Here is a 26387-nt window from a genome sequence, read left to right as displayed (position 1 = left end):
GATAGAGATCTAAGTAGCTTTTCTATGTGTACATCGAATGTGAAAGCATGATTTGTCTTTAGTTTTTTCTTTACATAATTTAAGCCTCCATTATATTCAAGCTCTATGTTGACCCGATATGAATTTTAATTCCACACGCTTTTATATTGAATGATGGCCTCTCAAAAAAATAATATATGATAGAACAAAATTAGCTTTTCTAAATTTGATCTGCTTGATGAAAAGGACAAACAAGACTAACGACTCTACATAGACTAACTTCACTTATTTTCTTTCCCTTTTTTGTCGGATTTATATACGTGTGTGACAAGTGAAAACTCAAACATTTTTTTTTCCAATTAAAAATTTCCTTTTATTACGTCAATTTTCCACCCACCGAGTGCTATAGCTAGCCAGATCAATTTTTGCCACTCTCAGCCTTGTCCATAAACCCCTCTTTCTTGCTTCATCTTGTATAGAAAGCCTCCCAATAGCTGTTATTAGTTGATCCCATACCTATAATTTCTGTTATTAATTTAAATTGTATCCACAGAAGTTGGAGTTATGCCCAACCCCGATGTAACTGTGGTTGTGGAGAAGTCGGAAGAGAAAGATGGACGGTTTGGTTACTTTAACTTTGAAGTCAATACTTTATACTCATGTTTGATTCTTTGATTCTTTCTATCTGATAGGGTGAAATTTTATACTCATGTTTCTTGTGTATTCTCCAGTGATTCAGATTCAGACTCAGATTCAAAATCATGCTCATACTCAGATACTACAAGTAGTGGAGAATCTTCCGTCGAAGAATGGCAGATATCAAAAGAAAAATGGCCAAATATGAAGGTGAAAATTCTTGAGTGGAAGAAGAAGATGTTTGCAAAGTGGAAGCAGATTTTTGCAACATCATGTGTGTTTGCTGTTTCACTGGATCCTTTGTTCCTCTACATTCCTATCATCAATCAGGACATGAATTGTCTGAGATTGGACCAAAACTTGAAGATAGCAGCTCTTACATTAAGATCAGTAACAGATATCTTTTATATTACGGACATCATTATTGAGATTTATACATCTAAGATCTGTTCAAGTTTAACCATTGAACATCACATCTCCAAATCAGAATTCTTAGGGAACACTTTTTTGCCGACGCTAGCTAAGAAGATTTGGCAGTCATACATCTTAATTGACATTTTAGCTATTCTTCCCCTTCCACAGGTAAGACAAGTCCTTCTTGGAGGTAATTATTGCTTTCTTATGTCTTTATTAATGATAATATTCGTAACACATTTATTGACTAATTAAGTTATATATTAACCACCTTTCTAATAAAGGGAGTCTCTATCATGTATGTGGGACATATATGTATTAGTCATGCGGAGTATGATAATAAAAAGCATCAAGTCCTGTTTCAATATTTTCTCTCACCACATATATATAATTCAACTTAATTATTGGCATAAAATTGTATTGTGTTCAGGTTCTAATCCTCACTTTCTTTTCAAGAATGGGGGCTTCGAGATCCTCGGAGACAAGCAAGTTTATTATGAACTTTTTTGTTCTGATGCAATATATACCGCGGGTTATTCGCATCTACCTATCGTGTGAGGCACCAAAAAAGTCTCCAAGAAAGGAGACTCCAATATGGGTTAAAGGTGTACTTAATTTCTTTATGTACATCCTTGCTAGTCATGTAAGTTTCAATCTTATTATGATTTATTTTAACATCATGAAGTTAGCGTTAAACAAATTAAGTATTACAAACAAGTTCATTCTAATTAACTAAATTATTTATTATTGTTCAGATACTCGGAGCCATATGGTACTTTTTTGCTATTCAACAAATGACAGCCTGTTGGCAATATGCATGTCAAAATGAAAATGGGTGTGACCCTAATACCTTTGGTTGTCATTACCAAACATTCAAAGATGATTTGTGTCCTATAAGTTCACCAAATGCAACGATCTTCGATTTTGGGATATTTCTTAGTATCCTTCAGTCTGGTGTGCCGTCATCAACAAATTTTCTACAGAAATTCTCGAACTGCTTTTGTTGGGGCCTACGAAATTTGAGGTTTGTACATTTAGGACCTTTTATCTTACATATCAAATATTACTTACAATATATGAACAAAAACATATTCAAAATTCAGGATGGACGAGGTTTAATATTAAATAGATGTAGAATATTGTATGCCCTTAGAACATTAATCACAGTGCATATCAAAGACATCAACCATACTATTTTTTAACATAACTTTCTTTGTCAACTAAAAAGGATTAAATGTTATTTGCCGTTCAAAAGTAGAATAAGTTTCATAATATGGAGAAGTGAAGGATATTTCAGTAATTTAGTGTAACAACCCGATCCTAATTTTATTGACTATTGAAATTATTTAATTTATTTAATTATGAAATTACAATTTTGCTTTCGAGAGTAGGGGTATTTTGGTCACTTTTTAATCCAGAAGGATTTTGGGAAAATTAATGGTACCATTTCTCTCTCTCTCTCTCTCTCTCTCTCTCTCTCTCTCTCTCTCTCTCTCTCTCCCCCCTGCACGCAACAACACCCCCCTTTCCTCGACTGTATAGCAGCCCCGATTTTCTCTTCGCTGCCTCCACCTCCCCCAACTCTTTCGGACCGGCTAGCTTCCCTCTATCGGCCTCACCTCTTAGCCGCCGTCAACAACCACCGTCGTCATTGAAAAAAGCAAGAAAGGGTCCGATTTTAATGCATAATTTTCGGAGCTTGTTCAGACGATTCCGGCTACCAATTTTTCTATCTAGGTATACTTTTTCATCCTCTCAATGTGTTCTAGTTGATGGTTGGGTTGTTTAGGATCAATTTCTACATTTTGGTTGTCAATTTATCGCTTGAAATCTGGCCAGTTTTAGGCTCTTGATTCCAGCCACTTTTTGGGGTTGGTCCAAGAACAAAAGTTGCTCCATTCTTTATTCTGATCATGTAAATATAGGTCTTGACTGGCAATTGGGAGATTTTTTCTATCGCTGGAATTGTGGGCCACTTTGGGGCTGGCCTTTGGGTCCTAAAATAATCCTCATGTCGTCCAAGCACGATGGTATACTCGGAATTGAATTTGGTTATCGTTTGACTGTCGATTGTATATCGCATATTAGGCGTTATCCGTGTTCAATATGTTCGGACCGTTGGGTCGACTCCAATTTAAAATATGATAATCTAGGCATCTCTAGGATCGTGTAGGAATTCGCAGATCGTGAATCAGAGTACTGGATACTCCGATTCAATGACTTAAAGTTGCGTTAAATGATAACCGTCCAATTGTGAGATCCAACAGTTCGATTCGGGCCAAAGTTATAGGAGGGGAATAGTAGACTTTATTGAATTCGTAGAAACTTTTGGATCGGAAATCGAAGGTCGTGGGCCCAGCTGGCCTAGTTGACCAAGTTTAGGCAGTTTGACCCCTCGGTTGAGCGTGAGTGTTCCAAGGTAGTTTCACCATTCGAGGAGTACTAGAACGACCTTATTAACGAGTCTTGATTGTTATTTGAGTTATGTTGACTATGTTGAGATTTTGTGTTTGTTTTATAATATCATATGAAATTCTTGGATTATTAGTTTGATAACTGAAGTTATGGAATGGATGAGTATGAGATACTTGATCGATGGGTTATGCAAGCGAGTCTTGGGTCTCGACTATGATTATTAGTAAATAAATGGATGTTTGTTTTTAAGTGTACTTCGTTCGTCTAATATGAAATTTCTTGCATAATGAGTTTTGGATTGAAAATTGATTTAATATGGGTTAATGAGGATATGGGATCTCTAAAGGTTATTATTTATCATTAATTAATATTATTATGATTATTATTAAAGCATATGGATTGGGTGATATTGGGTTATTTACGAAAGTCTATTGTTTTAATTATGGAATATAGTATTTTATGGAAATTAAGTGTAAACAAGTTTTGATTACTATTTCAATTATTTTGGGCCTTTATGGAATATAGGCTTGAGGGTTTATTTTCTATACTAGGAATAAATATTTGGAAAAATTGAATTAAGGAAGGGAATATTATTTTTATAATATATATATATGAGGTTATAAAAACGGGCTATCAGTTCAGTCTCGGCCTGTATCATGTGACACGGGACTTCCCGTTTATATTTTGTTATTATTAATATTATTATTATTATCATTATTATTATTATTATTACTATTATTATTAGTGCCATTAATATTATTTATAAGGGATTATGTGACTCTGTGTAAGAAACGGTGTTTTGAATTTTATTGTCTTATCTTAGGGGATTTTCAGAGATTGTTTGTTCTTAAGTATTTGAGTAGTGTTTTGAATATTAATAAAATCGAAATGGTTTACTTAGGTTTGGTAATGGGTATTTCGGTTAATGAGGCTTATAATTAATTTGAATATGGATTATATGTGCTGAGGAATTGTTATTCACTCTATGATTAAATAACTGGGCAAGAGATTAATATAAGATGGGGTACTTTATTGTTTGGTTGTGTGAATATGGGATTACACCATGTTAAGTACCCTCCCTTGGTTACAGTACCCACACGTGGCGTTGGATTATTCGGCGTGTGGGCATATATAGTTATGTTGTTAGTTTATCACACGTGGCATTGGATTATCCAGCGTGTGATAAAGCAGTATGCGCGCATAGAACATGGTTTGGTTAGGCCACACATGCCATTGAATTTTCTGGCGTGTGTACTGATTGAGACACTGATTACTTTACCACATATGGCATTGGACTCTCCGGCGTGTAGTAAAGTAACAGGGAGAGGAAAAGGGATTATTATACTATGTCGGGAAAAGATTAATGTTTAAAAAGGATTATGTTTGGTATGATGTGATTTAAATTAAAGGGAACACATAATTCTAGAATTAACTTATTAGTATTACTGAAAATGATTGTATGTTATCTAAACTGTGATTTTTTATAATAAGAACTACGTGTGGCTTGCTCTCTCACAAAGGGGTACGTAGGTGGCTTGAGGTCTTACCTAGGTGTAGTTGTGAACTAAAGTTTATTTCTGAAACTTTAATTTGGTCATTTGGATCTAGTCTTTCTTCTTTTGTTTTTGATGAGTTGGGTTTTGATTTTGTCGATGGTCCTGAACCTCGATTGAAACCGAGGCGTGATTGAAATGATTGTTCATATTCTTGTTTGACTAAGTGGGTGTTGTTGAAAAGTGTTTGTGGTTAAGATAGGTATGATACCCGTCTTGGATTGATGTACGATTTGGGCCCAAGTCTTTAAGCTACTTGCAATTGTGTTTGGATGGTAAACATCACACGGTGAAAAATTGGGAAATTATTTTATGTTGATTACAATGGGTATTCGTAAAATTGTTTGGGTTCATTAATTGCATCGTTAATATATTATTTGACTTAAGAGATTGCTGCTGGTTATGGTTTGAATTATTTGAAGGATAGAAGCCTATTCTGCAAACTGTGTTATTGCATTGTGTGTGCTGGTAGTTGGTTTCTTAAACTGAGATATTTACAGGTGAAACAAATTTGGTAAATGTCCATTTTTCAGGGGAGACTCTGTTGAAATTTCGACAGAAAGTCTCGTCCCTCTTTTCCTTGATTTGGAAAAGAGGCTATATCGTTAGTAAGTGGGCCGACATCAGCTTGATGTCTGAAATACCACAGAATTCGTCACGAATTTTGAGGAATTTGGGGCGGGTCTTGTCATTTAGTCGTTGACCTATTTCACTATAACTTATAGTAAGAATTTAAATGAAACATATAGAGTAAAAGCATGGGGCAAAATGACAGAATTGACAAAATAGGGCAAAATGAGATAGAGTAAAAACATAGAGTTTAGAAGCACAACATAAAATACAAGGATAAAGTGAGATTTAAATAAAATAAACACGAATGGCAAAACAACAATTAAAATTTTTTGTTTTAAGAGAAAATTGATAATTGTACTCATAAATTAAGTGTAAATATCATAAGCCACAAGGGCCAGTACAAATATCCACAAAAGGTTAATACAAAGATAGAAGCATAGTAACCACGCAGGGTTAATCCAAATTCATAGAAACACACCTAAAATATCAAGCACACAAATTGTATCTCCACTAATAGCCATATAAGGCCGAAGAACTTTCGGCATAAAAGCCCCAAGCCTGAAAAAGCCATACATGAATTGTAGTGCCTAAAACTATACAACTACAACTTTTAAACTCTCACAAATAAGGATGAGACTACAAACGAACACCCAACTCACAAAGTGTTGATTACAAGTCAAGAAACTGTCAACACACAAGTGAGTAAAAGTCACTCATCTACCTCATCTATCTCCAAAACCGCCAATAAAACCACTAGTGCACTGCTATTTCGTTGTCACTAAAGGTTCCAAAAATAACAAAACCACAAGAGCTGAAATCATCAATGCAACCAAGCGGAAATCCAGGGAAAAAACTAGTAAACAACCCGAAGAAAGAGGGGAGGGACGGAGAGGAGAGTGATGGGGAAGGAGGGCACCACCCCTAAAGGGGGCCCCGAGATTGGAGCTAGATTCCTGAGGTCGTGTCTTTTTTTTCTTTTTTTTTTAATTTTTATAAAGTTTTTAAAGAGTTCGTTGGAGTTTATATTAAACTTTATTCTTTTGATGCCCAAAGAAAGATTTCGAGCCCAAAAAAACCCAAAGAAAGACTTGAGCAAATTATTTACTTTATTAAGTTATTCTAAACTGTTTTTTTTTTATCAACTATTTCACATTTATTGCGTATTTTCTTAGATATGTCAAGATGATATGCAACTAGGGGTGGCACGGTTCGGTTTGGACCGGTTTTTGCCTCAAATTAGAACCGATCCGATACTATTCATCCGGTTTGGTTCGGTTCGGTTTTAATAAAAAAAATTTCAAAAACTGTCCGGTTCGGTTTGAACCGGTTTCGGTCCGGTTCCGGTTCCGGTTCGGTTTTGAACCGGATTATAAAAATTATTTTTTAATACAATTCTCAACTGAAATATTATTTTTTTACTTGAAAATTAACAAATTATTCAATTTCATATAAAAAATAAATATTAAAGTGAGAAAAGAGAGATATTTTGACATTGAACTTGGATAAATATTAAATTTTTTTTAGTGAAATTAAAAATATAGTATTAAATATAAATATATATTTAAATTATATATATTGTTAGTTTCACCGGTTCGGTTCGGCCCGGTTCGGTTTTTGAAGACATGGAACCGGATCCGAAACCGGTCCAAACCGGTCCGGTTCGGTTTTTGAAGACATGGAACCGGATCCGAAATCGGTCCAAACCGGTCCGGTTCGGTTTTTGACCGGTTTTTGACTTTTTGGTCAACTCGGTTTTTTTCCGGTTTGATTCGGTGAGGTTCGGTTTGGATTTCCGGTTCGCCGGTTTGAGTGCCCACCCCTATATGCAACTTTAAATTTTTTTCAAAAGTGGTTGTCATTTTCTCAGTCTTGTTTATTCACCTCTTGTCTCCTTGTCTTTATTTTATTTTATTTTTTTCTTTGTTATCTTGTGACCAACTTATATGTGATGAGGTCCTAACAAATATGTACCACGACACATTTATTATTGTCACTTGCCACCTAAATGGATTGAGATTTTCTAATCACTGGCTTTTTCTTTTGAATTTATTTCTTGGCATATAACTTCCGTATTTTTAAGAAAAAAATTATCTATATTGGGGGTACCACCGTTGACAGGACCCGAACCAAATTCCGCTTTGGAATTCGAGTCGAACCCTGTGCGTGTCCGACACTTGGCGAATGTCGGGCACAATTGACCTAATTGCCTTTCTAATTGAAATTTCAACCTTGACTCCTGCCGAAAATTCGGCAGTCTCCCCTATAATTTGCTCAATCCCAAAATTTCCACCTGTCAGAACGAGCAAAATATCCACACAACCAACTGCCAACACTTCAATATACATGCCAAAAGTTCCAATCTCACTCTAGGGCAATATATCAGAGGAATTCTAATAGTTTACAGAGGAATGAACCTTTTTACCGACCAACACTTTTGTAACAATGAAGCGAGGAAGGGGAGATGGCCCGGTGGTGGATTTCCTGTGCACGCTAGAGCCTGGGGGCGCAAAACATTTGATAATGTGAGTTAGACAAAAATAAAGGTTCATAAAGTATCCTAAGAATATACTAACCCCTATTGTAAAAATAATTAAGTAAAACTGAATATATACTCTGTATTTGAAGTATACTAAACTCATGGCATTCACATGCTGAAATCACGGTATTTATATATCTATATAAATATATATAAACGTATTCAAGATAAAACTTGCCTGAAAGCACTGAAATTAAAACTTGCATAAAAACACTGTACTCAAACTTGCATAAAAGCAATGTACTCATACCTTGCTTAAAAGCACTGCAATCAATTACAACTACCACTCAGATGTACCCCTGTAATTTCGTCAATTCCCCTGGCAGGTCTCGGCGACACACAGTCTATTCGAGCCGCAAACTGGCAGGATACAAGGGACTATAGTCAGCCTGATCCGCTGGCAGGTCTCGGTGACACACAGTCAACCCGAGCCGCAACTAGCAGGATACAGGGGACCGTAGTCAGCCTGATCCGCAATCCTGGCAGGTCTCGGTGACACCAAGTCACTCTGAGCCGCAAATCTGAAACTGTACTGCCACTTTATCTGATATAAATCTCAAACTCTGCTTTCTGTAACTCTTTAGCATATCAACTAAGCAGCATATAAATAAGATATTTAACTTCACAAGCATACTAGGAAAAATCACAATTAATAAAACTTATTCAAGATCAAATAATAAAACTCATTATATAAACTCATTTATGAAAGAAAGTCCACTCACTCCTGGTCCGAGCTAGCTAGACCTCCTGAAGGTCTCTCTTGCGGGCCTGCCTGGTCCCGGGTGTCTGGGTAAACCATTAAGAATATTTAATTAATAAAACTGCTCGGTATAAGTTTTTAAGTAAAACTCTGACCCCCGACTTTTAGAAGTGCGTGCACTAACTTTAAAGTCTTTTTTCTGCCCACTTAGGCATTTCAGATGTTTAAAATCGTCTGAAAAGACTCGAGACTTTACTAAGCGATAAGCTTCTACATTGGTCGATACGGAACCCCGTGGGGTCCACGACCTCCAATGACCAATCTGAGAGTTCCTTTAAGTTCCTCACATTTAAGGAACCATATCTTGCAAGTTTGGCCTGAAACTGACGATCGGATTGACCACGATCGTGAAATTATACAATTTCCAAACCCTAGCCCTAGGGTTCGCAATTTCGGAGTATCCAAGACTCCGATTCACAATCCGTCGAATCCTACACGATTCTGAAATTATCTGAAACAACATATCCGAAATTGAGCGCGATCCAACGGTTCGGTAATATTGAACCCGGGAATCGCACAATATGGAAAATCCGTTCGGGGCTCAAACGGAATCCAAATTGAGATCCGCAAAATCCTACCCGCTCGTGACAACACAAGGATCGCAACAAGACACAATGCCACTACACTACCCTCACCCACGCGCCCCAGCACGCCGGCAGTGATGGGTGTCTAAAGCGATTTCGGCTCGCCAGAAAAACTTCAAATCACGGCTCCAAACTCCTACCCTAGGTAAAACACCATATTTGGAGCCACTTTTGTTCTTGGACCTACCCCACAAAGTGGCCGGAAGTGGCCGATCACGGAGGCCGAAAATCGGCTGAAACTTCAATTCGAAAACTGGGTTATCTACGGTCACAATTGATGCAAACCCATCCAACCATCAGCTAGATCATGAAAAATAGGTAGGAATCCATACCTTACTCGACAAATTTGGAGAAGAATTGAGGGAGAACGAGCGACTTGAAGATCTGGTGAGCATCGTCGGTTCCGGCGCGATTTCTGGCCAGCGCAGGTCACGTCGCCGGCGGGGAAGGGGGGGAAGGAAGAGGACGTCTTCCCGGTCGTTTTGGTACCGGCCTCGCCCACAGTCGTGGTCGGGGGTCGGAGTTACAAGCTGAAGAAGGAGGAGGGGCGGAGAGGGAGAGAGGTCGGCGCGAGGAGAGAGAGAGCTGAGCAGGTTTTTATAAATCCAACTTCGAAATATTTACGGTTATGCCACTGAGACTCTTTTGACCATAACTCTCTCGCTACAACTCCGATTCGGGGCCACTACGTGTCTATGAACTCATTTCACCGTGCTCTACGCAACGGTATAAGTGGAATTGTCAAATTCCTTCTCGATCAAAAAGTCACCTTTTTCTTAATAAAATATTCCGAGGGCGAAATTGTCTTTTCGCAAAATAAAATATTCCTTTATTATGAATTTTTGGTTTGGGTTATTACAACCGTGGCATATCTCAATTCAATCACCTATAGCCATGTATTTTAACTCGATATGTCAATGTATGACAAGTTTAAGATTCCACCACTGTGACATCCTTGTTACATGTAAGTTCTTTTCGTTTTTTTAGGGCCCTTTACCTATTTTTATGCAATTAATTTTCAACACTTTGATCATTGCAATTCTTTTTACTCATTATTGTAAGAGTCTCGCTCATCGTTTATAGTTAACTCTCACGTATTGGGCAACTGTGGGTTAGTTTAGTTTGTCAAGACAGTGTGTATACTCCCTTACATTTGAAGTTTGAATTTCCTTCCCTTTAAATTAGATTAATTTAAAGTTAATTTAGAATATCGCTTGACCAAAAGGTTCTATTCTCCTAAAACTTGAGGACTAATACCTAAATTACATATTCTAAATTAACGGAACTACACGACAAATAAATCAATCATACAGTCCACATACTAAAGTTTACAATAATAACTAAGTCCTAAAAAGTTTTAGAAAATTTACAAATTTTAAATCACATTGGATTGTTGTAGGAGCGGAAAAACTAAAAAGAATCCAGGTCATGGGCTTCAATTTGGGCATTTTGACAATTCGCAATAATGATTTGAACTAGTATGGGCATTCAAATCGGAAAACCGAGCTAACTTGGGCAAAAAAAAAAAAAAAAGCTGACAAAAAATCGGACCGAGTTGACAAAAAAAGGACGATTTAGATTTTAGTTCTTATAGTGAAAAAATTGGATTAGAGCAAACCGGACTAGTTGTGTATTTTTTAATTAAAATTTTAAGCCTAATGCTAAATTTCTAAGTTCATAACTAATCTTTCCCCTAGAATGTGAGCACCGCACTCCTCCTCTACCCTTCCCCAACCCATAGCCCAACCCTTCCTCCTCCATAGCCAACCAATTGAGACCCATGACCCCCAGCCCCACCCACTCCTGCAGGAAGCCACCTTAGACCCAGTCCATGCCAGAATCGCCCTCCGATCCCCTCTGGGATTCTTGGCGTCTCTGGCCACATAGGGGAGGAGGTCTCCTCCTCTCCGTCCCCTCTTCTCTCCCATTGACCTCCTTGCCCCTTTCCTTCTCCTTCATCTTTTCTTTCTGATTCTCCCCTTCCCCTCTGTCGGTGTGGTTTTTATTGTCTTTTTTTTTTTTTTTTTTTTTTTTGCCTGAGTCCGATTCCTCTGTGAAATGGTGGTTCCTCCCCACCCTTGTGGTGGCTGCTCCAGCTTTATGCTTGGTATTTTGTGGCTATTGTCCCAAATTTTATCTGTGTCCCCTTGTATACTCCAAACTTTCCCCACAATCACATATGTTTCATATTTTACACCCCTCCCTATTCTGGCCTCCTCCCAATCTAGGATCTGCCCTCTCCCTTGGGCAGTAGCAGCTGCACCTAAACACGATTTATCGTGTGTGTATCGGAATGTGGGTGGAGTCTGTGCTTCAGTGCTTGCACCACCTCATTCTGTTCCTTTGGTTCCTTTGGTGTCAGTACTTTTGGCCTCGGGTTGGTTTATCTTGGGGTTTTGCTTTGCGTGGTTGCTGCTTTCTCTATGGTGCACTTGATGATTCGGGATTGCTGGAGGTGGTGAGTCTTGGGTTCATGTCTTCGGGTTGATGAATGGTTGTGTTATGGGCGATTTTTGGTATACTTGTGCGTCTATATATGCAACTATGCTGATCTATGTGGAGGTTGACTATCCTCGTATGTGGCCATGGTGGTTCGTTATCGGTCCTCGTGACGGTGGTGGTGGCCCTTTGTGCTCGGTTTTTTCTTTTTGTCACTTTTGTATCGGGACACTTTAGAGCATTCATAATAGGCTCCCTAAACCACATCCTTAGACAAATTTTAAGGAGGAATTGTAAAAATATAACTCCAACCATGCTCCCTATCCACCTCATAAAATAAGAAGACCTCTAGAAGCTCCTAAATATGAGGAGAGAGAAGAGACTCCTAGTGGCTCCTTATAATTTAATGCTAATTTATTAATAATTATTTCAAACCTTTATTTAATGCTAACAAATTTTTTTTAAAATTTTTTTAATAGCATTTATGATTCCCTAAACTGGAGAGAATGATGGAAGTTTAAATTATAGATAGCTCCTAAAATAACTTTTATATGTTTTTAGCTAAAATTTAACTAAAAAATAGAGAGCATGATTGTGGATGCTCTTAGTGCCCCTTTTTTTATTTAGTTTTCATTTTCGTTAGGGGATCTGATCCTTTAGCTAGTTCGGAGCTTGTTTCTAGTGGATTCTCCCTCCTTTTGTACTTGTTTCTCTTGCTGTTCTAGTTGTGTATTTCTTGCTCTTTTGGGTTTATCAATGCACTGATTTTAACAAAAAATAAAATAAAATAAAACTAATCTTTCCCCAAGCCCAACTCCAAATCACCTCTCTTTTCTAGTCCCAATCACATCCCTTTACATGAAATTGGCCCATTTGTGAATTTTAAAGTCAAAAAAATAGCATTTCAATGTGGTTTTGTAAAAGAAAGAAATTCAAAATTCAAAACAGTAGATTCTGGTCCAAAATCGAAAATTGAACTGGCTTATGAGCAAACTCAACCACATCAGAACAAATAATGTTTTCGTCAAAACCAAACCAAACTGAACCGGATGAAAAATATTAGTTTCGATTCCGATTTGGGGGGAGAACCAGACCCTGCCCACCCCTACTTTGAACATAAAAAAGAGTGTGTTGTATTTTCTTACATTTTCTTTAGTACAAGTGATAGTCTAAACTAGGTTTCACACACACACACACACACACACACAATAACAAGGTGCCATAGGGTTTCGAACCTGAGACCATTAATCTGCAAATCAAGTCCTTTTTCCACTGAGCTAGACCATATTGGCAGTATTTTTTTTACTTAAGCATATTGAATATGTAACTTCATACTTGCATCTTATATTGCTCCATTTATTTTTGCAGTTCTCTTGGATCTAACCTCCAACCCAGTACTAGAACTTGGGAAAACCTCTTTGTGGTTTTTATTTCTATAACTGGCTTGCTGCTATTTATATATCTCATTGGAAATCTGCAGGTTGGTGCCCCATTTAACTATTATATATATATATATATATAAATTTCTTGATGCTTAGAGTTCCTCATTTAATTATGTATAAATTTCTTGATGCCATTTTGATCCTGTAGCTTTGGTTTTTTTGTTTTTTTGTTTTTTTTTTCCAATTATGTCCATGTGGTTTTAACTTCATTCATCAATTTGTTTTTTATCATACAACACAATAATTCACTCAAGAAACTACTAAACACACCCAACCAACATCACTCCCAACATTCTCTCGATGCACCCACATATTTCCAAGGACAGCTTCACCATGGATACGTTTTTGTTTTTTGTTTTTGCCAGAGTATAAAACCATTCTTTTACAATTGCGTATTCATGTAAGAGTGTTTTTCTTGTAACAATGGTGTATCCTTTACAATACAGACCTAGCTAATACTTATGTAACGATTGTTTCTTCTTCTTCTTCTTTTTTTTTTTTTTTTTGGGGTCAAATTGCTTATGTAACGATTTTTTATTGTCTCATTTAATGGTGTCTATATATATAATGTATATTTTAGCTGAATTTTTATTTGAATATGTTTTGTAAATCACAATGATCAATGCATATGATTGATCATTGTAATATACTTTAATTAGAATATAACTCTTTCACTTGCTTGTTGTGGAATAGACATATTTGTCCTTGGACACTACAAGAATACAGGTGCATAGACACAAGATGAAAATAAAACGGAAAATGGAAGCGAAAGGTCAAGAGCTAGAATTATGGTTGCCTAAAAATGGCATCCCTCAGAGGTCGCAGAAGGATATAAAGTTGCAGATCATGGAAAAGGTAGAACAAGAATTTGAAGAAAACAGGAATGTTGAATTGGATAATTTTCTCCCTGTTCTTCCCTTGGATCTTGAAAACCAGATCAAAAGTTGTATGCCGTTGACTAGGTTGAAGAAGGTAAGTTTGTCCAAACCCTTGACTATAGTTGTAGCATGATCATATATAACAAGAGCACTTCAATTCTTCAAAGCAATTAAATTAATCACATTCATTAATCGTAGGTGCGAGTACTTCAAAACATGGATGAACAAGTGTTAAAAGCAATTTGTCAGCATCTCAAGCCCATGAAGTATTCTAAAAACAATCTCATTCTTCGAGAGGGCGAACCCCTTAAAATGATGATCTTCATTGTAGAAGGACATGTAGCCATTGAAAAGAAAGGCGGTTCCATTTCGCTGCAAGGTGCAAGAGAATTATGTGGAGAAAATCTTCTAGCTTGGCCGTTCTCGACCTCTTTTCCTCAGACGTTACCCACAGCAACAGAGTCTGCTAGGGCAATTGGTGATGTTGAAGCCCTTATTCTAATGGCCAGTGATATGAAGAGTGTCGTCTTTAAATTCAGGGTGCATTTCATCAAAAAGTACGGAAAACTCAAAGAAAAATTGGTCAATCTTCATCTAGGACCTGTTGATACAACACCAACATTGGTTGAGACAGCACCAACATATGTTGAGGGATCGCCCACAATCTTTACTGCACAAGAACTTAAGAAGGCCACGAAAAATTACCATGAAAGTACAAGGCTTGGTGAAGGAGCCTGTGGAATAGTTTACAAAGGGTTACTACCAGATAAAAGAGTTGTTGCCATAAAAAAGTCCATGATTATTCATTCGCCATCCACGAGCGTTAACTCCATTAATGAGGCTCTTATTCTTTCTCAGATCAACCAAAGAAACATTGTCAAGCTTTTAGGTTGTTGTTTAGAGGCAAAAACGATTTTAATGGTTTATGAGTTCACGGACAAAGGGTCTCTCTATCATCAAATTCACAAAGAAGGCATAGGATCCGGACTCTCATTTAAATTAAGAATGAAGATAGCAGCAGAAATTGCCGGGGCATTAGCATACTTGCACGCCATGTCAATCCTACACCGAGATTTGAAGACAATAAATGTATTATTGGATAAAAGTTACACAGCAAAAGTTGCAGGCTTCAGAGGTTCACGATTGGTTCACGAAGAACACGATCAGACATCAACTTTAGTGCAAGGGACACTCGGATATTTAGATCCTGAATACATTCAATCAGCAACGCTAACAGAAAAGAGCGATGTCTACAGCTTTGGAGTTGTCCTATTGGAGCTTCTAACAAGTCAAAAGGCAGTGTCTTTTGAAAGGTCTGCCGTAGACAGAAATCTATCAAACTTCTTTCTTCGCTCAATGGAAGGAGGTCACTTAGTTCAAATTCTTGATGGTGAAATAATCAACGTGGGAAATTTTGAGACAGCCGAAAAAGTAAGCTATCTGGCAAAAAGATGCTTGAAGGTTAGAGGGGAGGAAAGGCCTTGTATGAAAGAAGTAGCCGCCGAGCTCGAGGGGATAATGCGAAGCATGGAAAAGCATCCAGGAGGACAGGCTAATATTTCTCGATCTCCCAAAGAAACTGATGGTTTGCTTGGTTCGCCTTCAAACGCTTATGTTGTGGATGTTAGAGGTGAAGGTGATGATGCTGGTTCTAGTGGTATTATTATCAGTGCGGAGGATGGCAAGAGCATGCAAAATCAAATCCAAATGATTGAGCCTTATGATGGTGGACGATAATTGGTCTTTTGCTGTTTAAGTTGTTTTTACATTACAATTTTTATGATTTTTTAATTATCAATAGGAGATAGATTGAAATTAAAATTCTCTATAATGATAAATTTTGTAAAAGAAGAAAGGTGCAGATCTTGAAAGAATGTATTGTAACAGCTGCAGTGCTGATGCTGAGGTCCATGCATGGGTGCCTTGAGAAGTTGTGGAAGATTCATGGGTGTGCTGATCATTCCTAGCAGTGCATAAAGAATGGGTGTGCTGGAGGGGATTTGTGATTTGTGATCAAAAGCCCAAAAAAAAAAAAAGAAAAAAGGATTTACCTTTTGTTTTATTTTATTTTCATTAACACAAAAAGGTTTTAATTTTGATGCTGAACTTTGACCTTTGTACCCAAACTTTTATATGTGGCAATTTAGTACTTCAATCAAATTTTGTGAAGTTAAAACATAGCCTTCCATCGATCTCCACTGAAACCCATTACCATAACATTACATGATCTATATGATATCTTCATACTCTTCAGAAGACCCAAAAACAATTCCAAGGAATAAGGAACCAATAAGCAAATCCAAGAAAACCTAAAAATAATATGTTCACCTGATGTCCTTTTTGGGTGATATTGAGCTTGTCATGTCCTTTTTAGTTTTATATTTTCCTTTGGGGAGAGCTTATAATCTTTGGGTCTCCTTTATACAATTAATTGACCCCTAGCCTCCTCCATGCTTATACTGCTGGGCCTTGCTGTCAAGCGCCATAGGTGTTCTAGGCCAAAAGTCTAGATACCGGGCACCTGGGACCGAAACGGTTCCAAATGCCGAGATCCTAGGTGTTGTGAGTCGAATTTCGTGATTATGTTATCGAGGATGGGCTTGTCAAAGTCCATCTCCATCGTTTGGGCTCCGAAGTACGGGGTTGGTTCCTAGCGCCGGCCCTTGACTCTCTTCATTAGTTATGGCTGTGGCTCTGAGTTCCCCAAACCACAACCTTAGCGCCAACTCTTTGGTTTGCTATCATACATAAGGTCAAAGTAGTTGTATTATCCCATATTTTTGTAAGGATTTGTTTAGCTTAAAAAAAAAGAAGCACTTGATAGGATTATGGAGGGATAAATTCTTGTCCAATCCTTGTTCACATTTGATTGCCAAGGAATGCGATTTGATTAAACTAATCCAATCATACTACATTGAATGACATTGATTGAAAATTCTATTATGGCATCGCCACATTGAATGGCCTATACTCTCTCTCTCTCTCTCTATATATATATATATATATCTTTAACTACAGTCTACAGTAACCTTGAGATCACATGGACTTAGAAAAGTTTAAGATACGGTTTATATAATTTTCACTTTCTCATGAACTTTATGCCAATCTTATAAAGTTGTGCTGGAAACTTGCTTCTTTTCTGAGGTGGGAATCAATTACAGTGAACTAAGAATAACATTGCCACTAGCTAAGAGATATGCATTCGAATTTCTCAAGCTTTTTGTATAATGATATATCACATGAACCAAATAAATAGTCTTTTGTGACAGAATTATTTATTTTTTTTAACAAAACAAATTATGGAAATTAGAAGGAAAAAAAAAGTTCTCTTACAATATTCCCTCCCATCTCTCTCTCTCTCTCTCTCTCTCTCTCTCTCTCTCTCTCTCTCTCTCTCTCTCTCTCTCTCTCTCTCTCTCTCAGTTTGCTTTATGTAGCTTAAAATCATATCTCACACAATTCATTCCCATGCAATTCTCCAAATCCATCAATTAATTTATACAAATACCTCCAATAGCAATTAAACACATTAAACCCAACCCATGGCTGATCATCCTCTTGTTCTGCAGATACATCCACCACAACCGCACCTTCAGCGCTCGTCGAGCACGGAGCTGGGTTCAGAACTAGCAAATTCATCATTAACACCGCCACCAGCAAACCCCATGGCAACAAATCTTGAACAGTTGGTGTTGCAAATTGGACAATCATCAACAGCGCCACCACAGCATGAAGGTATTTTAAACCTCAAGGTAGGTAAGCCAATTTTGCTACACATAAACTCCTTAACACCACCACCAAACCCACCACCACCACCACCAAAGCCAGAAAACCAAAACCATGATCTCGCTGCACCATCTGATGATCCGAAACAGCAACTGAATGCCATTGTTACACAGTCAAACCCAGCTGTTGATAAAATGAAGATTAATAAGAACCAAAAACTAAGCACTGCAGGAAGCCTTGCAAACCTTTTACCCACTGGTACAGTTCTTGCCTTCCAAGCCCTCACACCTTCTATTTCCTACAACGGCCGATGCCACACGTTCAACCAGTACCTTGTGGCATTTGTCATACTAGTTTGTTCTGTCATATGTTTTGTGTCATCCTTCATTGATAGCCTGCCATGGGAAGGCAAAATATACTACGGCTTCGCCACATCCAAGGGTCTTCGTGTTTTGAACGATGACGATCACGAGATTGATAAAAACGACGACATTCAGCAGGAGTTGAAGAAGTTGCACGTCAAACGTAAAGACTTTATTCATGCGTTTGTCTCGGTGTTTGTGTTCCTGATCTTTGCTTTTAGCAGCTCCGAAGTGCAAGGCTGCTACTTTCCTAAATCAAGAGAGTTGGAGTATTCACTCGTCATATATTTGCCTTTAGTGGTTGGCCTTTTCTCAAGTTTCTTGTTCTCCATTTTTCCGACTAAACGCAGAGGGATTGGCTGTGTATGAACAATCATGTAGTGCACCAAAAAAGCCCTTACAATCATGTAGTGCACCAATAAAGGGTAGAATATATATATATATATTCTACCCTTTATTTTAGGGAGTAACAATTTGATCCCTATCTATTTACCTGAAATCTGCTAGCACTCGAAAGAGGTCAGGAGATTGTATTAAGGGCTAGTTTGGATTGATATGCTGTGAAAATAATTGCTGTCAGATTTACTGTGAGAGAAAGCAGCTTGGCGTTTAGCAAACTTGTTGTTAAAAGTGTTGTTGATACTGATTCCCGCATAATCAGAAAATGATTGCCACATAATCATTAAACCCAACGTCTCTTCGAAACTGATTCCTGCATAATTAGAAAATGAAAGCACCTCATTAGCTGCTTTTCCTTATAGCTTTCTCTTACAACAATTTTTAATAATAAGTGATTTTCTCATAGTTTACCAAACAGACTGGGCTTTCCAAATTTTTTAAAAAATCGCTTATCACCCCAAATAAGCAATGTCAAACTGGCACTAATTGATTGTGATCATACCATTATTCCTACTCAATAGATATTTAAAAAGGGAACTTGCACCTCAAGTAACCAGATTCATTGTTCTTTATGCCTTCATTGGTAAGCACTTTAATATTTTCAGCAAAAAAAAAAAAAGAAGAAGAGATAAGAAGCATATTATCAATTTCAAATGGTTATAACAATGAAAATAGCAAAACTATTGGAAAACAAAATAAAGTAAATTAAATGAAAAAACTAGGATCGGGCCGAAGGGTTGTCAATTCGGACATTCTGGAATCGCCAAAACTATCAAGAATCACGATTGGGATTAATCACCACCCAGAAATTATGCAAATGTAAAGTTGTGCATAACAATCTTCAGGAAAGATGGATGAAACTTGCAGGAGTTGTCAACTTCAAATCTCAATATCAAAAGCAAAACATTGTTTGCAAATTGTGTGATCGATGGGATTTATTGAAATTTGTTTGAAATCAATTGTGTACGTAGAGATCCTCAACTATTCTTCTGACTTGCTTACATATACTTGACAAAACCCTAACTTGAACATGAATCCAAATTTTCTTGGCAACTAGGACTACTTGGCCACACTGGACTAATGAGGCCCCAGCTATGAGTACCCCCCTTTTCTAGTAACAAAAGCTGCTACCTCATGGGCAGCGTGATTGCCCCACCGTTTTGTAAAGGAGAAACAAACTTGCTCCAACCTCCGCGTTAATTGCCTGATGTCAAAGATAATACTCTCCACTTTTATGTCCACCGTTTCTTCCCCTCTCACGATACCAATAATCATCGTGGAGTCTGATTCAAGCACCACACGACTATACTGCTTTTCAATGCATGCCGTGAAAGTCATGTGAACAGCCTCCGCCTCCACCATGAGCACCAAACAACATTTGAGATCTCCAATCCCTCCAGCACTCACTAGTAACCCGTATTCATCCCACATCCTTTCACAGAGTTTGTGCTCTCCATGCCCCATCTCAATTGGCCTTGTTGATGCTCTTTTTGGCAGGGTCAACTTAGGTAGAGGAGTGTTGGATCTTCAGCAGGGTGAGAGGGTTATGAACCTTCGACACAGAGAGACCCTGTAGAAAGAGATAAGGAAGAAGCAATTATCAAGCTTCGGACACCGGTATGGTACCTGTTGAAGGCTATCCGATGCTTAAGTCAGCGAGTGTATGTGGTAATTTTGGTAGAATAACAATGAAGGTAAAAAGTAGTTACCTCGTTTTGGAGACTCGTGCCCCTTTTTATAGATAGGTGGAAGTGGGAGTTTGCCACTCTCGTCTTCTTCATCCTCCTAAACCCTTATATTGTGAATTTTTTGAGTGGGTACTTTTTTGTTATGTAAAGTATTCTGCGAGAAGTTTATGTTCTTATTGCCTTAATTCTTTTTTCTAGAATCTTGTGTGTAGCTTTTCATGTCTGGTTTAGTCTAAGGTACTACTAAATGACCTATACAGAGACATGTAATTTGTCTTGTTTGTGAGGTAACATACATCTAAGCTGAGCTGTCACTATGCCAAAAATGATCTTTAGCCATGGGTAATATTCGTGGCCCCCATCCTATTGTGGTATTCGTGGTTGTTTATAGTAAGTGGGGGTCATTTGGGATCTGTGTGTGGTCATTGTCTTCTTTTGTCTTAAAAACATAATCTTATGTGTCAAAATCTCCATTTTTTATTAATTTAAAGTTTTAATGTCAATTACTTTTGCCAATATCCAACTGTGAGCTCTGTTCCTTGTGAAATTTAGTTGGTATATCTCCTTTGAAAATTCTGTGGTGCATCGGCTGTACTAGTACAGCCGGCTATCCAAGGGCTGAGTTTGCATGTTAAAAATGGATGGTTGAGATTCAATGACTTAGTAACCTGTTGAGCCCTTTGTTATTCAACACGTGAGTGGCATGTGACTGTAAGCAAGGCAGGTTTGGAGGGTGAAGAAGACGAGCGCTCTCCTCTCTGGTTTCCCAAATTGAAAATCCTAAGAGCCTATCCAATCCTTAGCACCTCCAGGAACTCTTCTCTTTGCTTGCCCACTCTCTCTGCTTTCCAATGAACTCTTCTCTCTGCTTCCCCAGGAACTCTTTTGTCCCACTTGCCCAAATCCATCCTAAGCGTGTCCAACTCTTGTCTGTGCTTGGCCAAAGCGCATCTGCAAGAAGCTAATGCTTATCGAATCGAGGTAGTCCACGAGAAAACCCAAGCTGACACTAGCGACTCTGCCTAAGAGAGTTCCTCAACTCTTCTCTCTGCTTGCCCAAAACTCATCTGCATATATTGAATTGATGGTGGGTCCAACCTCCATGATGTAATGGTCACCAAATTGGACGTATTTAATTTAGTTTGTTCTGTTGGCATTGTCTGATACATAATTTCAATTTCGCACATTGAAGGGTGTCACCGGCTTGATATGAGATCGCCTATCTCTGTATGTGTTTAGGAGCTTTGAAGCCCATTCCAGTGGGTACTACATTCAATCGATATACGAGGTGGGTGGGCAAAGAGTTTGACCGTTGACAACAACAGCGGAATGGATTTGTAATAACAACGTGGTTGTAAAGATTTTGAAGATCACTGGCTGTTAACTACGACATTTGAGTTGGTGGCGAAAGGAAATGAAAGGAGGAGGCGTTGAAAGTATGGAAACATCAAGTAAGAGTTCAAAGAACCCTATTTTCTAGTTTAGGAGTTGAATGTATTTTGGGTAAAGAGTTGATGCAATTACATATTTTTGGTTGCGAAACAATTAGACGTAGGGCAATTATTGACCTGACTATGTGTAATTGCATGAGATTATTCATTTGTGTTTTTTGAAGAGAAGGCACTACTACGTTTTACTATTTGCGCAACGAATAAAAGTTCGTCGCGCAAAATGCAATAAAGCGACGGAAAAAAAGTTTCGCCGCACAAAAAATTGAAAACTTGCGCGACCAAAGTTTTCGAAGCGCAAAATCTCTTAGCGCGACAGACATGTACCTTCGTCGCACAAAGTGAGCGAAAAAAAACCCGAATTTTTTGTTGACGCTAAACACTTGCACAGCGAGAGCAATCGTCGCATAAGAAAATCTAGCGCGACGATGGGACATTTCGTCGCGTAAATGTGAACACAAAACAAGGATCGATCCCGTTAATTGGCTGCGAAAGCTCGTGCGACGACAGGTTTCATCGCAAAAGACAACTTAGCTCGACGAAACCTTTTATCGTCGCGTAAGAAAACGAATGATATTTTTATTTTGGCGCCAAATGAAGGGGGATATTTTTTTTTGCGCGACGAATTAGTTTTCGTCGCGTAAAGCTGATGTCGGTACATTCTTGCACGATGAAACATAAATGTTACGCGACGGAATTTTGTTTTTGCGCGATGACATCTAGAATTTGCGCGACGAAAATGTCATGCGTCGCGCAAAAGTTTTTTTGTCGACAAGTTTTTGTGCGACGAAAAAACTCGTTTTGTGCGACGGAAAAATGGTTTTTCGCTACGGCATTTTGCGGGACGAAATTTATAGTTCGTCACGCAAAGTCCTTCTTCTTCATATCAGAATTCTGCCATTGCAGAGGCAGAAAGCAAAAAATTTTCCTTTCTGCCTCTCTCTCAACCTCTCTGCCGCTGCCTCTGCTGGAAATGCTGTACGTTCATTGGGTAAGTATTTTTTGTCGTTAGTTTATAAGTATTAATGTAAATTCGTACTAACGCTATTAATTTTGTTCTCGTTAGGGATATTTGTAATTAGCGATTGGTGGAGAACGATTGATAAGGTATTTTATTCGTTTTATATATTAAAATGTTAAAGTTAGTTTGTTATGTGTATATTTTTTTTGTGAAGTTATATTTATATTATGTTGTTAAATTGTGCGTGACGTAGCACAATGTGTTGTGATGTACGAAGTTAATTGAAATTAACTTCATACTTTTATTTGTATGTTTAGTAACATTTAGTTTTTCGTTCGAGATTAGTTGGATTTCGTACATGGATGCGTAAAGCATGACTGCGGTCCAATTAATTCTTGAATTGTCCCACTATTTGGACAGTTTGGTAATGCATAGTGTTGTCACGTAATCTACGGCTACAGGATTAGGTTTCTATTGTGGAGATTTCGGTGTCATCTTGGTACGTTCTTCGGGTAGTACTTAGGTATTTATACCTATGCCCACCTCAAGAACTGTATCGAGATGCTGCCGAAATTCATCCATGTCGAAATCTAATCTCATGTAGCCGTAGGTTACGTGACAGGACTATGCATTTCCGAATGGGATAGGGCCCTTACCGGAGGCATAAGGTGACATTATAACTTCGTATGAAGTTGTTGTGATTGTTATGTTGTGATTGTGGTTTCAGGAATTATGAGTAGAAGGTGGATATAGAACCCGAATAGATGCGCAGACGAATACTTGGATGAAATCGAGGATTTTATTGAGTTTGCACGTAGACACAACCCGGGTGCAACTAGAATCCGATGTCCTTGTAGGAGGTGTAATAACATGTTGTGGGAGACAATTGAAAATGTTGGATTTCATTTAGTAAGGAATGGAATGATTGAGACATATAGCATTTGGAACCTTCATGGGGAACAATTAGACCATGCTTCGTCTTCAAATGCCACAAGAATGGACAGTGTTGAACCTATTGTGGATCCTAATGATCAAGTCATGGATATTATACAGGATGCTTTTCCATTTGCATCGGCCAACATCAATCACGAAAGGAAAGATGACGTGCCGATACCAATAGACAGCGCAGAGTTTGAACAATAAGAAAAACTGTTAAAAAATGCCAACCAAGAGTTATACCCGGGGTGCGATAGCTTTTCCATTCTCACTGCTATTGTAGAGCTAATACACGGAAAAATAAAGTATCATATGTCGAACCTGTGTTTCGATTACTTTTTGGGGTTTTCAAGAGAATACTTCCGACGGACAATTGTTTGTCGAAAGACCATAAACACGCGCAGAAGGTGTTGAATGGTCTTGGATTGGGTTATGAAAAAATTCATGCTTGCAAAAATAATTGCATGTTATTCTACAAGGAGCATGAAACATTGGATACATGCCCTATATGCAATGAATCGAGGTTCAAAATGACATCTCAGAATAGAACGACTAAGATCCCACAAAAAGTCATGTGTTATCTGCCCCTGAAACCTAGATTACAGCGATTATATATGTGACGCATGCTGCCACAGACATGAGATGGCATGAGGAAAAATGGGTAGACGATGATGTGATGCGGCATCCTGCAGATAGGGAGGCATGGAAAGAGTTTGATCGAATATTCCCAGAGTTTGCTGCTGATCCCCGAAATGTGAGATTGGGACTTGCCATTGACGGATTCAATCCGTATGGGGTTCTAAACCAACACCACAGCACTGCGCCGATTTTCGTATTCCCATATAATTTGCCGCCTTGGAAATGCATGAAAAAAGATACATGATGATGATTGTTTTGATAACTGAGGATCCTGGGAGGTCAATCGATGTTTACTTAAGGCCGCTGGTTGATGAGCTGAAGGATTTATGGATAAACGGTGTTCGCACATACGATAAATCAACTGGGAAGATGTTCACTTTGAGGGCAGCAGTTATGTGAACTGTGAATGATTTTCCAGCATATGCAATGGTTTCTGGGTGGAGTACAAAGGGTTATATGGCATGTCCTGTATGCAAGGAAGATGTAACTTCTGGTTGGCATGCGGGAAAAGTTTGTTACCTTGGTCATCGGAGATGGTTGCCATGGGACCACGAGTGGCGGGAAAAAGATAAAGAGTTCGACGGGAACACAGAGCGTCGTCTGAGACCTAGAGAATGATCCGGTGATGAGATCTTGGAACAGCTTAACCATTTGGATTTTTCTCCGTTCGGAAAAACAGTTAGTCGGACCAGACCTTCTACACATATGAACTGGACTCACAAGCCTATAGTTTTTGAGCTCCCATATTGGTCGAAACTCAAATTGAGGCACAATCTAGATGTGATGCATGTTGAGAAAAATGTATTTGACATATTGGTGGGCACGATTCTGGATATCGAGGGCAAGACAAAGGACACAATCAAAGCCCGTCTTGATTTGGAAAGAATAGGCATACGAAGGGGTTTATGGATGAACAGGGATAGTGATAAAGCTAGAAGGGATCTTGCATTCTTTTCTATGCCCAGAAGAGGCATTGCTTGCTGGTCCTGTCAACTATCGCTGGATGTATCCAATAGAAAGGTATATAATTCGTATCGTTTGTGTATGTATCATTATCACAGGCTTGCTAATTTGTATCATATCGTTTTATTTTGATAGGCTTCTCGGAGGGCTGAAAAAAAGTGTACGCAACAGGGCGAAGCCCGAAGGATCAATTATAGAGGCTTGGGTTCAATATGAATCGCTTACTTTCTGTGGAATGTATTTAAAAGATGTGGAGACGGCTTTCAATCGTCCTCAGCGCAATAACGACGGAGGTATGAGAAAGGAAAAAATTTCTGTTTTTGCCCAAAGCGCACAACCCTTTGGAGATCCTGGACGAGGAGAGTCATTTTCTAGAAATGACATGGAGGTAGCGCATTGCTTCGTACTGAACAATTGTGATGAATAATGGCATACTTAGATGAGCATGAAGAGATGATGAAGCGAGAACATCCATCACATTTATTGCCCAGAAACACCGTGAATTGTTTCCACAATGGTTTTTGGATTCTGTAAGTTATAAGTGTTTTGTATTTGACAAATATAAATTGTAGTATTTAATTTTGTCAGACTAACATGTGAATGATTTTGTATTATATTAGGTGTATAAGTTGAAATTATCGAATTCCCCCACTTATAATGATGAGTTATATAACTTGGCGTTCGGCCCGATTCGCCCTGAATTGTTTTCGGGTTGTTATATTAACGGTGTCAAATTTTTGGGGGCTGCACGAGATGACAAGTTGTGTACGCAAAACAGCGGTGTCCATGTCCTAGGTGGAGGTGAAAGTACGAATATTGATTTCTATGGCAAACTCACAACTGTCGTTCAATTGCTTTACAAAGATCGATACCAAGTGATCATGTTTAAGTGTTGATGGTTTGATAGCAACCAAAATAGGCCGGGAAGTGTTGAAATCGACCATGGCTTACTATCTGTGAACATTAACAGAACTTGGTATGATGACGACCCTTACATTTTGGCAAACATGGCAACACAAATTGTGTATCTAGATGACCCTAAAGCCGGGAGCAGTT

The 26387-nt window shown here is 38.2% G+C and overlaps 2 protein-coding genes across 4 annotated transcripts; both read left to right on the top strand.

Moving 5' to 3' along the window:
• LOC18792510 (cyclic nucleotide-gated ion channel 1) lies at positions 385-16387 on the top strand. 3 transcript variants are annotated; one of them, XM_020555116.1, is made up of 7 exons: positions 385-599; positions 711-1197; positions 1460-1672; positions 1785-2053; positions 13258-13369; positions 14025-14303; positions 14408-16387. In XM_020555116.1, the coding sequence occupies exons 1-7, from the start codon at positions 544-546 to the stop codon at positions 15944-15946; spliced, it is 2955 nt and encodes a 984-aa protein (XP_020410705.1). In that variant the 5' UTR covers positions 385-543; the 3' UTR covers positions 15947-16387. The 3 variants fall into 3 exon arrangements, with proteins under 3 accessions (XP_020410705.1, XP_020410706.1, XP_020410707.1); XM_020555117.1 differs by having other exon boundaries at positions 385-621; XM_020555118.1 differs by lacking the exon at positions 385-599 and having other exon boundaries at positions 786-910; positions 1104-1197.
• Positions 17618-18957, top strand: LOC18792831. The gene is made up of 2 exons (XM_020561959.1): positions 17618-18692; positions 18749-18957. Exon 1 carries the CDS (start codon positions 17752-17754, stop codon positions 18664-18666), a length of 915 nt encoding a protein of 304 aa, XP_020417548.1. The 5' UTR covers positions 17618-17751; the 3' UTR covers positions 18667-18692; positions 18749-18957.

This window comes from Prunus persica, chromosome G1 (genome assembly GCF_000346465.2).
Source record: "Prunus persica cultivar Lovell chromosome G1, Prunus_persica_NCBIv2, whole genome shotgun sequence".
In the NCBI taxonomy this organism is placed as follows: domain Eukaryota; kingdom Viridiplantae; phylum Streptophyta; class Magnoliopsida; order Rosales; family Rosaceae; genus Prunus; species Prunus persica.
Note: the sequence above shows the minus strand (reverse complement) of the source record. Positions and strands in the feature narration are given on the sequence as shown.

Bases quoted from the DNA above. Each gene is read 5' to 3' on its own strand.
- LOC18792510 (XM_020555116.1), top strand. From the start codon at position 544: ATGCCCAACCCCGATGTAACTGTGGTTGTGGAGAAGTCGGAAGAGAAA. The intron at 1,198-1,459 runs GTAAGACAAGTC...TATTGTGTTCAG, and splicing joins CTATTCTTCCCCTTCCACAG to GTTCTAATCCTCACTTTCTT. The intron at 13,370-14,024 runs GTTGGTGCCCCA...GTTGTGGAATAG, and splicing joins ATCTCATTGGAAATCTGCAG to ACATATTTGTCCTTGGACAC.
- LOC18792831 (XM_020561959.1), top strand. From the start codon at position 17,752: ATGGCTGATCATCCTCTTGTTCTGCAGATACATCCACCACAACCGCAC.